The sequence below is a fragment of the Rhinatrema bivittatum genome, chromosome 1 (assembly GCF_901001135.1).
Source record: "Rhinatrema bivittatum chromosome 1, aRhiBiv1.1, whole genome shotgun sequence".
NCBI classification, from domain to species: domain Eukaryota; kingdom Metazoa; phylum Chordata; class Amphibia; order Gymnophiona; family Rhinatrematidae; genus Rhinatrema; species Rhinatrema bivittatum.
In genome coordinates, this window is record NC_042615.1 from 678,508,267 (window position 1) to 678,521,344 (window position 13,078).

Consider the following 13,078-nt stretch of genomic DNA (forward strand, 5'->3'; position numbering starts at 1 on the left):
TATTGTTTCAGGGGTTTGGCGTTTGTGATTTGACTGTAACACATGAGGTTGTTTTTTATGGAATGTGGGTTGAGCTATGTTAGTAGGAAAAAAAAGTGGACCATCAAACAGAATAAAAGAAAGATAGAAAGATGTAAAACATATAAATTATCTCCATTTAGAAGTTTTGGTTCTCTTTCGCCACATGCCATTAAAACGAGTGCCCCTAACATATGGCGTCCCTGGAGAACTGTGTGTGTGGCAAGGGGATGGGGGGGGGGGGGGGGATGGCGTGGAGAGGTGGAGGTTGAACGTGTATTTCCATGCTGATGCAGCGAAGTTCACCTGTTTCGATCACAGTTTAATGACAATACCTTGTTTCTTTTTCTTCCAGAGTGCGGCAGCTGCTCCCAGTCCAGTGCTAGGAAACATTCCCCCGGGAGATGGAATGGGTCCTGTCCCACCAGGGTTCTTTCAGGTATACTCACAGCAAGTACCCAAGCAAGGCAGAATGTTTTGTTCTTGTAGGAAAACTCAGGGAACAGCTTTTTTTTTTTGTTCCCCCCGCATGGTGAAGAATTCTGACTGTGAGCTCCGATGGAATGTAAACTGTGCCAGGAACTTAAACAAATAGATTTTTTTGAAAAGAATGTGCACTGCAGTGTATAAGGTGCTTCTTTCTGAAATCTTAAATGAGAAACGTCCTATATATTTGTGTGGTGCCCGATTCATTAGGCGTTCCAGATATTAATTTGAGGTATTCCTGAGTTGTATTTCTGGGTTTTTTTTAAATTGATATTTTCATGTGTCATTTAATTTTATTTTAATGCAGTACTTCCTAATGAATGTTGGTGAAATAAAATTCTTGTTGTAGTGTAATATTATAGACAGCACAGTTTATTTTAATGGACACCTTACTTCTACCCAAATTGTTTTACTTGTTTTACCCTGCTGTTTTGCCATCAGCTTCTACATAGTAGACATCAGTAGATAAAGACTGCTTACACTAGTCTACTTCTGGTCATTACCCTTCCTTGCTCTTGCTTCTCCCTCTGAACTAAAAAAGATTTTTCAGTAGTCAGTTATACAAGTTTCACTGGCTGTTAGGGATGTGCATTCGTTTAAAATGAATTCCACATCCAAACCAAACATGGCTTTGACTGAAAATACCAGAACATTTTTTGATATTTTCAGTTTATTAAAAATAAAACGTCATCCCCGATCTCCCAATGCTCCTTCCCAGGGTTCCTGCCAGTAACACAGGGCCCAGGCCTACATTGGCTGGGCTAAGCCCAACCAGGGTCTCCATGGGCCCCTCTGACCTCCCTCCGACCCTCAATATAGCTGCCAGGGCCAAAGACCTCCTCGGCCACCACTACCTCTTCCATTGGGGTCCTGAATAAAGGGGTAAGAGTGATGCCCACATTCCTTTAAAAATGGCACTAACCAGCCCTAGGACCAGCACCATAGTGTCAGACTCAGGGCCATTCAGTGCCATTTTGCTGTATGGCTGTATAACAAAATGGCGCTGGCTGGCCCTCAGACCAGAGCCATTTTGACATCACTCCTACCTTTTTCTCTATCAAGAAGCCCCGTGGAAGGGACAAGTGGGGAACAGGAAGGTCCCTGGCCCTGACAAATTTTTCAGGGGGCATAAAGGGGGTTGGAGGGAACTGGGGAGGCTCTGTTTTGGCTCTTTTGTTTTGTGATGGGGTTTGTTTATTATGGTTTTGCAAATAGACTGAACTGAAATAAGCTTTACATGGACGAAAACCTAAATAAAAACAATCAAAAAATGAAAAACAAACCAAAACAAAGTTTTGGGGTCTGCACATTCCTGCTGGCTGTAGAAGGCATGTACTTATTCTTTTTGTGATTAGCTGGGGAGTGTGGTCGAGACATTTCATTTGTATCTCAGTAAAGAAGTATTTACTCTGATCTTCACTCTTTCCAGAAGTGAAAATATAAGAGAATCAGAGCCTGAAAATGCAACATGGTAGATGCCAGCAGATAAGGACCAATTGTCACATCCAATCTGCCCAGCTTTTCTGGTCCACACTGTCAGGAAAAGATTTTGGATTTTTTTGCCCATCTTTCCAAATAATGCTCAAGACCACTTCAGCATCATTGATATTCTGGTGCAGTAATACCTGTCCTGCTTGTAGGCTATCACTCCTTCTCCAACACAATTCTTGTTAGCTTCTTTATTGCTGGGTAGATAGGCATTTAAATTCCCCTCCTTAATCAAATACCTAAGCTCCTCTTGCCCCCATGCCTTATCACCAAGCTTCGTAATAATCTAAACAACTTTCAGAATGAACAAGGCTGTTACCAAAATGTCTGGCCCCCTAGATCTCCCAGGCCACTGCTAAATGCTGGCCTCCACCAACCTGCCAGCATTAATCTTATCGGTTTGTGGGGAGTTGTAGCCTGCTTGTTCCAACCCAGCAATCCCATGACATGTGATGTCACTAAGTAATGTTTCCTTTGTCCCTTGTTTTCTGCTGATCACCTTGCTGGATGGTATTCAGCAATCATCAACCTGCTGGCATCGACTTGCTGCTTCTACCCGGTGGCCTGAAATGTCACCAAGTCATGCCTTGTCTTGAGAATGAAGAATGAGCCATTGGCAGTATTGCAGCTTCCCAACTCTGTTCCTACCATTTTCCTCCAAACCTGTCACAGTACTGTTTTCTACTACATCCAGATGTTATTCCAGCCATCTACCATTTCTTTCAATAGAGAAGCATTTTCTCATGTTTCCTCTTGATCTTCTTCCCTTCAACGTCAAATCATGACCCCTTGTCCTTGAAATTATTTTTCTAAAGAAAATTTTGCCTTCCTGTTCTTTATTGATACCGTTCAGATATGTGAATGTTTCTATCATATCTCTGTTTCCTCCATCGAGTATATTTTGAGTGTGCAAAAATGTTTAGATTATTTAAAAGTTCTTAAACTGGGAAAAAGATGCCTGTGCACTTTCTAGGATCATTGATACCATCCCTACCTTTAGTTATTTTTTTCTCTCTATTCTTCATATTTATAGGTGCACAGATAAAGGAGGCAACAGGTATAAGATCAGTAAATCAGGTTTACTTAGGGAATAGCCACTGCTATTAATTGCATCAGTAGCATGGGGTCTTCTTGGTGTTTGGGTAATTGCCAGGTTCTTGTGGCCTGGTTTTGGCCTCTGTTGGAAACAGGATGCTGGGCTTGATGGACCCTTGGTCTGACCCAGCATGGGAATTTCTTATGCTCTTATGCTCTTAAAACCTCAACAGGGCTGTGTACTGCCAAGCATAAGACCTGGATTCAGTTTGCTTCCCGGACTGACCAGGGCTAAGAATGATGCATAGGCAGTGCTCACAGCCCCTGGTGAGGCTATGGAGGAAGTCCCAGTCATCGCACAGTGGTAACACTTGTCTGCCAGATTTAGAGCTCATGATTGCAGGGTTCAGAAGAAGCCCTGGTGTATGGCCCCTGGCCAAACATTTTAAGAAGATAAGAAATACCTTGCTGGGTCTGTCAAGTCCAGCATTCTCATCAATTAGTACCCGGCAGATCCTTTCCCTCTTGCTTACTGCCAGAAGTAAGAGGTGATGATCCCCATGTCACTAATAATTAATGTAGCTGTCCTGCATAAACTTGTCCAAACCTATTTTAAATCCATCTATATTATTAGCCTGAAAAAAATCCTCTGACAAGAAATTCCACGTCTTAATTGTTTTTTGATTGACAGAATATTTAAATGTGTTTTAACTCTGCTGCTAGTTAGTTCTTAATTTCATGGAGTGTTCCCTAGTCCTAGTGTTATTTGAATGGGTAAATAACCGTTTCCTATTAACTTGTTATATACCATGCATGATTTTATGAACTTATCACTGTAATGACTGGGCTAAGTGAGTTGAGGCGGGATATAAAATAAGGAAAAAATTCTGGGTGGTTATGAATGAAGATGAGCCACTGGTTCCTGGCTTTGGATCCAAATGAGCTACAAGCCCAAAGGAGCAAGAAGAAATTACTGGGCCATTTCTCCCCACCAACAAAAATCCCATTTAAGCAAATAGAAACAAAAACAGCATCAATTCGGCCCCCTACTCAAGAACATTGACTGGGACACTGAGAAATCTAATAACTATTGGCCAATAGCTAACTTACCATCGGGCCAATCCTGTAAAGTGCGGCTGCATTTACCCTGCTCCTAAGCCGCTTTTAACTCACGTTCCGGCCGCGTTAGCCCTTCCTGCGATCCCGAATCCCCTTTAACCTACTCCTACCGCGTCCTAAATTCCCCGGGTAACCCCTTCCGCCCGCGGCATGTATATTGCATGCAAACGAGCGAATTAGCGCGATATTGCATGCAAACGAGCGAATTAGCTATTCCCCTAGCATCCCGTAACCCGCGCCCCGACTAACGCTACCTTTCCCTGCCGCTTTGTCGCGCGTTTAACCTGCAAACTTACCGCCTACCCTGACCCAGGCGGTAGAGGCAGGGGTCAGGGTAGGTGGCAAGCTTTCCCCCAGCCCCCGCTCACCTGCCCCGGCCGCGATCATGGGTGCCGGTCTCCGTGGCAGCCCCAGTCCTCTCCCCTGCTCCCGAAGCCAAAAAAAAAAAGCTTTTTTTTTTTTTTTGGCTTCGGGAGGAGGGGAGAGGACTGGGGCTGCCACGGAGACCGCTTTCCCCCGTGCAAGTAAGTTGTTTCGCCGCTTGTCTCTTCTCCCCCCTCCCGGAGCAGGGCGCGAAAAGCCGCCTTGCTCCGGGAGGAGGGGGGACACTGACAGCGGCGAAGCTTTCCCCCAGCCCGGACACCGGCGAAGCCAGAAGATAGCGGCGGAGAAACGGCGAAACGACTGTCAGTGTCCCCCCTCCTCTCGGAGCAGGGCGCGAAAAGCCACCTTGCTCCGGGAGGAGGGGGACACTGACAGCGCACAAGCAGCGATGGAGAAACGGCGAAACGACTGTCAGTGTCCCCCCTCCTCTCGGAGCAGGGCGGAAAAGCCGCCTTGCTCCGGGAGGAGGGGGGACACTGACAGCGGCAAAACTTTCCCCCAGCCCGGACACCGGCAAAAAACTTACTTTTTTGCAGCCACGAGCACGAACACGATCTGGCCTGCCTTAGCTCCTCCCGACAAGATGGCCGCCTGCACGGGGAAAGCGTGCAATTGGCCGCTGAAGACGTGACGTCACGACATCACGTCTTGAGCGGCCAATTGTACTCTTTCCCCGTGCAGGCGGCCATCTTGTCGGGAGGAGCTATCGGAGCCAGATCTTCGCGTTCCTGCTCGTGGCTCATGGCTGCAAAATTGTAAGTTTTGCCGGTGTCCGGGCTGGGGGAAAGTTTTGCCGCTGTCAGTGTCCCCCCTCCTCCCGGAGCAAGGCGGCTTTTCGCGCCCTGCTCCGAGAGGAGGGGGGACACTGACAGTCGTTTCGCCGTTTCTCCGCCGCTGTCTTCTGGCTTCGCCGGTGTCCGGGCTGGGGGAAAGCTTCGTCGCTGTCAGTGTCCCCCTTCCTCCCGGAGCAAGGCAGCTTTTCGCGCCCTGCTCCGAGAGGAGGGGGGACACTGACAGTCGTTTCGCCGCCGCTGTCTTCTGGCTTCGCCGGTGTCCGGGCTGGGGGAAAGCTTCGTCGCTGTCAGTGTCCCCCTTCCTCCCGGAGCAAGGCAGCTTTTCGCGCCCTGCTCCGAGAGGAGGGGGGACACTGAAAAGTCCTTTCGCCGTTGCTTCTGCGCTGTCGCCGCCGTTGCTTCCTGGTATCTGTCATTTCAAATGACATTTGAAATGACAGATACCAGCGTGGCGTGAAGCCTTAGGCCCGCGCACCCAGGATCCTGTATAGGCGCTCTATCCAGTATCCTGGGTTGCGCGGGACTAAGGCTTTTCGGACGCGGCTTACATTTACATATAATTAGGCTTCAGGATCGCGCGGTAGGTGAGCTGCTCTGTGCGGGCGGTAACCGCGGGTGCCGTAGGCACTAACGCAGCTCTTCCTACCGCACGATACAGGATTGGCCCGCATATTTGGAAAAAAGAATTTATCAAAGAAAGTAGCAAAAAAGTTAATTGATATTCAGAATATAAGTACTGCTATGATCCCTCAGTACAGATTTAGAAAAGATCACGATACTGAGACCACTCTGTTGGCCCTAGCCAATGACCTTTGCCTGAGAGAGGGATGGAGCAATGACAATCTTCTGATCTTGTTGGATCTTACATCATTATTTGACTCTTTGAACCACCAAATTTTGCTTCATTAGCTATTTATTGGGTATTACTGGAAAAGTCTTTTTTTTTTTTTTTTTTTAACAAACCGGACACAGCTTGGGGAATGGATAATTTTCAATCAAATCTTTCCTGGTGATGCTGTAGCTCACCTAGAGTTCCTCAAGGTTCTGTTAATTCCTTTTCAACCTGTATTTGCTGCCAGTAAGTGAAGAATATAATAATCAACATTTTCTCTATGCAGATAATGTACAACTATATCTGTTTTTAGGACCTGACTGTCTCAAATTACAAAGACTGTGTAGCCAAAATTGAGAATTGGATGGAATTGAATCAGTTGCAACTCAATATGATTAAGACTGAGGCCTTTTGGATTTGTAAGATGGTCAAAACAAAATACATTTTCTTCAGCTCACTGGCTGTCAACTTACAATTTATTCTCAAGTCAGGAGTTTTGAAGATGCACGAAATTCGAACTTTATCCGTTGGAAAGCAAACAGTAGTACTATGGGTCATAAGTGAAACTCCAGAGGGGATATCTCAGAACCTACTTTAGGAAATATTTCTTCATATTTCTGCAAATTTTGTTTAAATGTAAACCGATGTGATATGTAAAATCGAACACCGGTATATAAAAAGTAAATAAATAAATAAATAAATAGAGAGCGTGGTAGATGCCTGGAATGCCCTTTGGAAGAGGTGATGATGGCGAAAACAGTAAATTAATTCAAAAGGGATTGGGATAAACACTGTGGATCCCTAAAGGCTAGAGGTTGGAAATGAAGAAAAGGGTGATTCTGGGTAACTGCATGGAGCAGCAGTTACTGCCTTTAACAGAAGGCACGGGGATTATTACCCTTAACCAATAAGCTTTCATGCTTTTGACGCAGCTGCAACATCACTCTCTGCTTCGGTGGGGGTGGGGGGAAGGGGAATTGGATTTAGATGACAGCCAGCACTGGGCCCCGACTTTTACTGTCAAGGGTACTGATATGCAAACATTAGGGAAAAAGTGCAAGTCAGCTTCTACAGCCAAGTCCAAAAGCAAAGCATGTTCAAGCAGCATTGTCTGAATTACCAAGAAGGCTTCTCACCCCATAAAAATGTTGCTAGTAGTAATTTTGATAGTTGCTTGGTTTGTTGGTAAATATTACTACCCTTAAAATAAAGCTTGGGGGTAACCTGCACGGAGTGGCAATTACTACCATAAGAAACTTGCTGAGCAGACTGGATGGGTCATTTAGTCTTTTTCTGCTGTCATTTCTATGTTACTATGGGGCAGATTTTCAAAGCCCTACGCGCGCCGGGCCTATTTTCAAAAGACCTGGCGGCACGCGTAAAGTCCCGGGACGCGTGTAAGTCCCGGGGAATCAAAAAAGGGGCAGGGCAGGGGCAGGGCCGGAGCCTCCAGGCACAGCGGCCATTTGCTTCTGTGTCCGGGATCGCAGGCCGGCACGCGCAACCTACTCCTGCCCGGAGGCAGGCGCAACTTATAAAATAAAGGTTGGGGGGATTTAGGTAGGGCTGGGAGGCAGGTTAGGTAGGGGAAGGGAGGGGAAGGTGGGGGGGCAGAAGGAAAGTCCCTTGGAGGGAACGGGGAAAGCCAGCAGGGCTCCCCAAGGGCTCAGCGCGCACATGGTGCACTATTGTGCACCCCCTTGCATGCACCGACCGCGGATTTTATAACATGTGCACGGCTGCGCATGCATGTTATAAAATTGGGCGAACATTTGTGCGCGCCAGGTTACGCGCACAAATGTACGCCTGCGCGTAGGTATTAAAACCCGGTCCTATGTATGTTATTTGACAATGTTTTGACAATTGTCCAACAGATTCGTGAGACTTGCCACATTTGTTTCATGATGCTGCTTCTTATAAGTCTTATAGTGGCTTACCGGGCTCTGACAAGTTAAGGACAATAGCCTAAGCTCTTGTATTTACTTGATTGGACTATTGCAGTAGCCTTTTTTGTGGGAATTCAAAAAAGAAAAACATTTGCACTGTCTTCAACTAGTACACAATTCTGCAGCAAGAATTATTTCCTGAGCAAGGTATAGCATAGTATTTCTCCCAGTAGGCTAACATGTTCAAAATCATCTGCCTGCTTTTTAAATCTGTTCAAGGACTTGGTCCATGTTCTCTGACCTCTTGTTTAACACCATACATCCTGAACCCCACTCTTCGATAATCTTTGTCTTCATTACTAACTATCCCCTTGCCAAAGCTTAGCCTAGGAAAGGGCTATGATGGTCCAGTTACTTGGAATAAGCTGCCCTTAGAAGCCTGAGTATGTGAAGACCATTTGTCCTTTTATAAAATAGTTAAATCCTGGCTTTTTAGAAAGGTCTTGGGTAATTGAGATGTAGTTCCAGACTGAATTAGTTTTATGCTTTCGTAATGATGTTAAAATAGTAGGGTTTTCGGCATTAGTTGTAATAATATTTCCTACATCTGTTGACCTGAGTGCAGTTATAATTGTTGGTGGGATATAGGGATAGTTATGTGTTTTTTAATTATGAGTGTATTATTGTGTACCACTCTTAGGGGTAGATTTTAAAAATTTGCGCAATCACGTACTTTTGTTCGCGCACCAGGCATGAACAAAAGTACGCTGGATTTTATAAGATACGCGCGTATCTTATAAAATCCGGGGTCGGCGTGCGCAAGGGGGTGTACATTTGTGCAACCTGTGCGCGCCGAGCCCAGCGCGCGCTGCCTGTTCCCTCCGAGGCCACTCCGATTTCGGAGCGGTCTCGGAGGGAACTTTCCTTCGCCCTCCCCCCACCTTCCCCTCCCTTCCCCTACCTAACCAACCCCCTCAGCCCTATCTAAACCCCCCCCCTTACCTTTGTTGGCAGATTTAAGCCTGCTAAAAGCAGACTTAAATCTGCACGCGCCAGCGGGCTGCTGGCGCGCCATCACCCAACCCGGGGGCTGCTCCGGAGGCCTCGACCACACCCCCGGGCCGGTGCCATGCCCCCGGGCCCGCCCCCGAAACGCCACGTCACGCCCCCGAAATGCCGCGTCATTTCGGGAACGCCCCCGACACGCCCCCTCCCTGCCCCTTTTACGAAGCTCCGGGACTTACGCGCATCCCGGGGCTCTGCGTGCCGGCGGCCTATGCAAAATAGGCGCGCCGGCGCGCGCAGGGCATTTAAAATCCGCCCCTTAGGAAGTAATTTTCAAAAGGATTTTTGCATGGAAACTGCTACTTGTATGCGTATAGCTAAATGGGCTTTGGAAAACTATTATATATGCTACTTTTATGCACGTAAAACCTTTTCAAAATTATCTCCTTATTGTTTTACTGATTATGCAGTAAATAATTTATAATTAACTAAATAAAATGTATTGAGTTTAGCTATTTTTAATATCTAACTTAGATTGTTTTATTTATGATAATATATATAAAATGGTTTTATTGTTTTTGGTTATATTGTTATTGTTACACATTCCTAATATGGCATGGTTTTAGTCTTGTAATCTATTGGGAGCATTTTCAACAATCCAGCAGACTAGAAATCAAATGAAATAAATAAGTCTCCATTGACAAGCAGGCATAAATTAGCCATAAAGCATGGGTGACATCATCTGATAGTGCTGATACAGACTCATCTCTCAGAGCTCAGTAAATCTTCACTGAGTATGTGTGGGAGTTCTCTCACACTCACTACCTTGTGAGCCCTTTAGTCTTTCTTCGTCCAAGCTACTGCACAGATATGTCCCAGCCTCACTCTCGGATATTTTCACCTTTTGGCCTTGTGCCTTGTTAATTCCTTGTTGCTTTTTATTTTCTTTCTGCTACCTCAGCAGCCTCTCAAACAGAACTTTTCAGTTCTAAATTTTAAAATATGAGTGTGGAGAAGAAGCCCAAGCTCAGTGGCTTCAAGGCCTGTATCTGTAGGCACCAGATGTCAATTATGGATATGCACGTGATCTGCTATTGCTGCCTGGGCACAAACTTTGACTCCAACTGCTAGATCTGTGGCCGGATGTCCTCCCTGGAAGATGAATGGTGTAAGCGGGTAAGAGTCCCAAGGCTTGATGTGGGGTTCAACAAGCAGAGCTTCTCTTCATCTATGAGCAAGGCATTGTCAAGCTCTTGATGCAAGGAGTCGAGGCGAGATTCCTCCCTTTATCGACCCCATGTGCGACTGTAGGCCCCTCTCCTCCAATGGCTTTGGCTTCTGGATCTGGTCAGGTCAAGGAATAAGCGTGGTATGGAAGCCTGCTGTGCCAGATGAGATGCCAAGAAGAACACCTCAACAATACAAGGGACCCATTTTAGGGCCATCCCCCTTGGAACCAAAGAGAAAGTCAGCACTGTCGAGATGGGGCTGTACCAGAGTGGGCACTTCTTCGACATTGAGGCAGGAAACAGCCTCATTGGCACAGGTCCCTTCATCCTCTATGGCGCAGAAGGTTTCAGTGATGCTGAATCATTTGTTTTACCCAGACCTGGGCTTGACCAAACCACCATCTATGTCCGTGGCATGGAGCTCATACTTTTAAGGCACCGTTCTTCTCAGCGTGGCATACCAAGGTGCCATCAGTTATCTCAGTGCTGAGTACTTCACCACATAAGCTCAGGAGTCATGTCACTGAGGTTAGGACATGGTGAAAGATGCAGCTGGTGCTCTCCGTGGACCAAGGTGCTGACTGATGAGAAGTGTTAACACATTGTTAGCACACTGGAGCCAACTGTTGCCATGTTAGACAGAACAGACAAGGCACAAAGTTATTCAACAAGTGTACAGATTGCCCTTAGTGATGATGAACCAATCTGGATTTCAGAAGGGGGATGTTTCTCTCCCAATTCCAGTGAAGAAAGTCCTCCAGCCTGTGGGGACCCAGTTGTCAGAGTTGAGGTCCCAGGATACCTCAGGGGGCCTCAGGGGAGGTCTCAGCTGCAGCAGACTCCGCATGAAATGGCCCACTAAAGGCTATACCGAAATGGGCACTCCATCCACCTCCTGGTGGTAGGTCCCAGTGGCACTAAGGTGAACTCTGACAGAGGTGGTCTTCAGACCAGCGTCCAAGAGGTATAGGAGATATTCTAACAACTTGGGAATGGAGCAAGAAAAAGGGTTCAACCCACTGCTCTCGCACCAAGCAGAAAACCTCTTCCATTTCAGGCTATAAGACTTCCTAGTGGAGGGTTTTCAGGAGTCCAGTAAGAACTAAGACATGCCCTCTGAGAGATTCAGGGGATGTAGGGTTACCCTTTCAACATCCAGGCCGTGAGGGACAAGGCCTGGATGTTGGGATGGTGCAGTCTGCCCCAATCCTGCGTTATTAGTTCCGGGGATATCCCCAGACGGATTGGCTCCCTTTGGGAGAGATCTTGCAGGAGAGGAAACCATATTTGCTGAGGCCAGTAGGGTGCAATGAGAATCATTGTTCCCTTGTCTTGCTGGAGTTTCAGGTGTCTTTGACACCAAAGAAAGTGGAGGATAGGTGGCCTGTGTCATCTTGCGATATTGCTTAGCATAAAGTTTCTGCAGGGTGTAGAGCTCCATTTCTTGACTGGCTATTGTTAGTTGCTGTTTGAATATTTGTGAACTTCTATTAGGTCTGTTCCTGTTTGCTCGCTCTCTATGACTTTCTCCTCTTTCTATTGGCCCCTTACCCAAAGAATACCTGGGAAAGTATGTTTTCTACAAATACTTTCAATTAAAGAAGGCTCTTGGCAGGTTAACAGCTTGTCTCATCCTATTCTGAGCTCTGAGAAGCATTATTTTTTCACCTCTTATTTACTATTAACTCCTAGCTACTGTTAGCTTTCAGAGAAAACTTATTACAGCAGTATCAGTCTCCCTTATCTGTGTGGCTACTCTTGGGACCTTCTCATCTACTGTGAGTGTTGAATATGTTCTTCATTCAAATAAATATTTTTGCTAACCAAGAACTGAGATTATCTGATATCTGCAACTAGGGAAAAGGTTAAGTGATTGTTTAGGCACTCATGCTGGACATTGAGTAGTTGAGGAAGTACAATATATATGCTTGATACATACTATAGGTTTTAAAACTCACCTTTATTATTTCATTTTTTTTGTCAAAAATGTCTATATTCAAGCACATAAAAATGGCATCTATTCGTTTAATTTAGGTCAGCTTTTTTTTTTTCAAACCTTTAATTATAAAGTTTCCAGCAGGACAACACTTACAAAAAGAAAAATTTCTTACAGAATAACATAGTCATATATTCCCCCTTCAACCCCCATCCCATCCCTCCCCTTCCCTCCTTACCCATTATCCATATTCCTTACTGGACGGCAAAACATCTATCATCTACCCAACTCTCCATACACAGCAGTGCCTAAACAATCACTTAACCTTTTCCCTAGTTGCAGATATCAGATAAACTCAGTTCTTGGTTAGTAAAAATATTTATTTGAATGAAGAACAATTCAACACTCACAGTAGATGAGAGACTGATACAGCTGTAATAAGTTTTCTCTGAAAGCTAACAGTAGCTAGGAGTTAATAGTAAATAAGAGGTGAAAAAATGGGTGTAATAATCCCATTTCCCAAACGGCATGAATATTCCTCTTTAGGACAAATAGAATAACACTCTTCGGGCTTTAGGGTTCAAAGACATGATATAAAGCTGCCATATCTTCAAAAAGAAATCATATTTACTGTGGGAAGAAAAGTTCCTGGCAGAGATTTGCTCAAATACCACCAGATTATGTAGTTTAATTTCCACTGTAAAAATGAGGGCTTCTCTCCTGTTAGCCATTGACGAGGACTGTTTTCTTAGCCAATAAGAATGCCTTTTGTAGTAGCATTTGCTGTGATTTGGTAACCCAGGGGAGCCCATCATCTATAGAGTCAAGCAAGCAGATGTGAGAAGACATCAGAATAGACCAACCAA

At 45.5% G+C, this 13,078-nt stretch overlaps 1 protein-coding gene across 4 annotated transcripts in view; it reads left to right on the plus strand.

Moving 5' to 3' along the window:
- SSBP2 (single stranded DNA binding protein 2) overlaps positions 1–13,078 on the plus strand; it is a 596,076-nt gene that overhangs the window by 413,327 nt on the left and 169,671 nt on the right. For all 4 annotated transcript variants that reach the window (XM_029574010.1, XM_029574027.1, XM_029574019.1 and 1 more), the window contains exon 5: positions 374–457. In XM_029574010.1, coding sequence (XP_029429870.1) covers positions 374–457 — 84 coding nt within the window. The remainder of the gene's footprint in view (positions 1–373; positions 458–13,078) is intronic.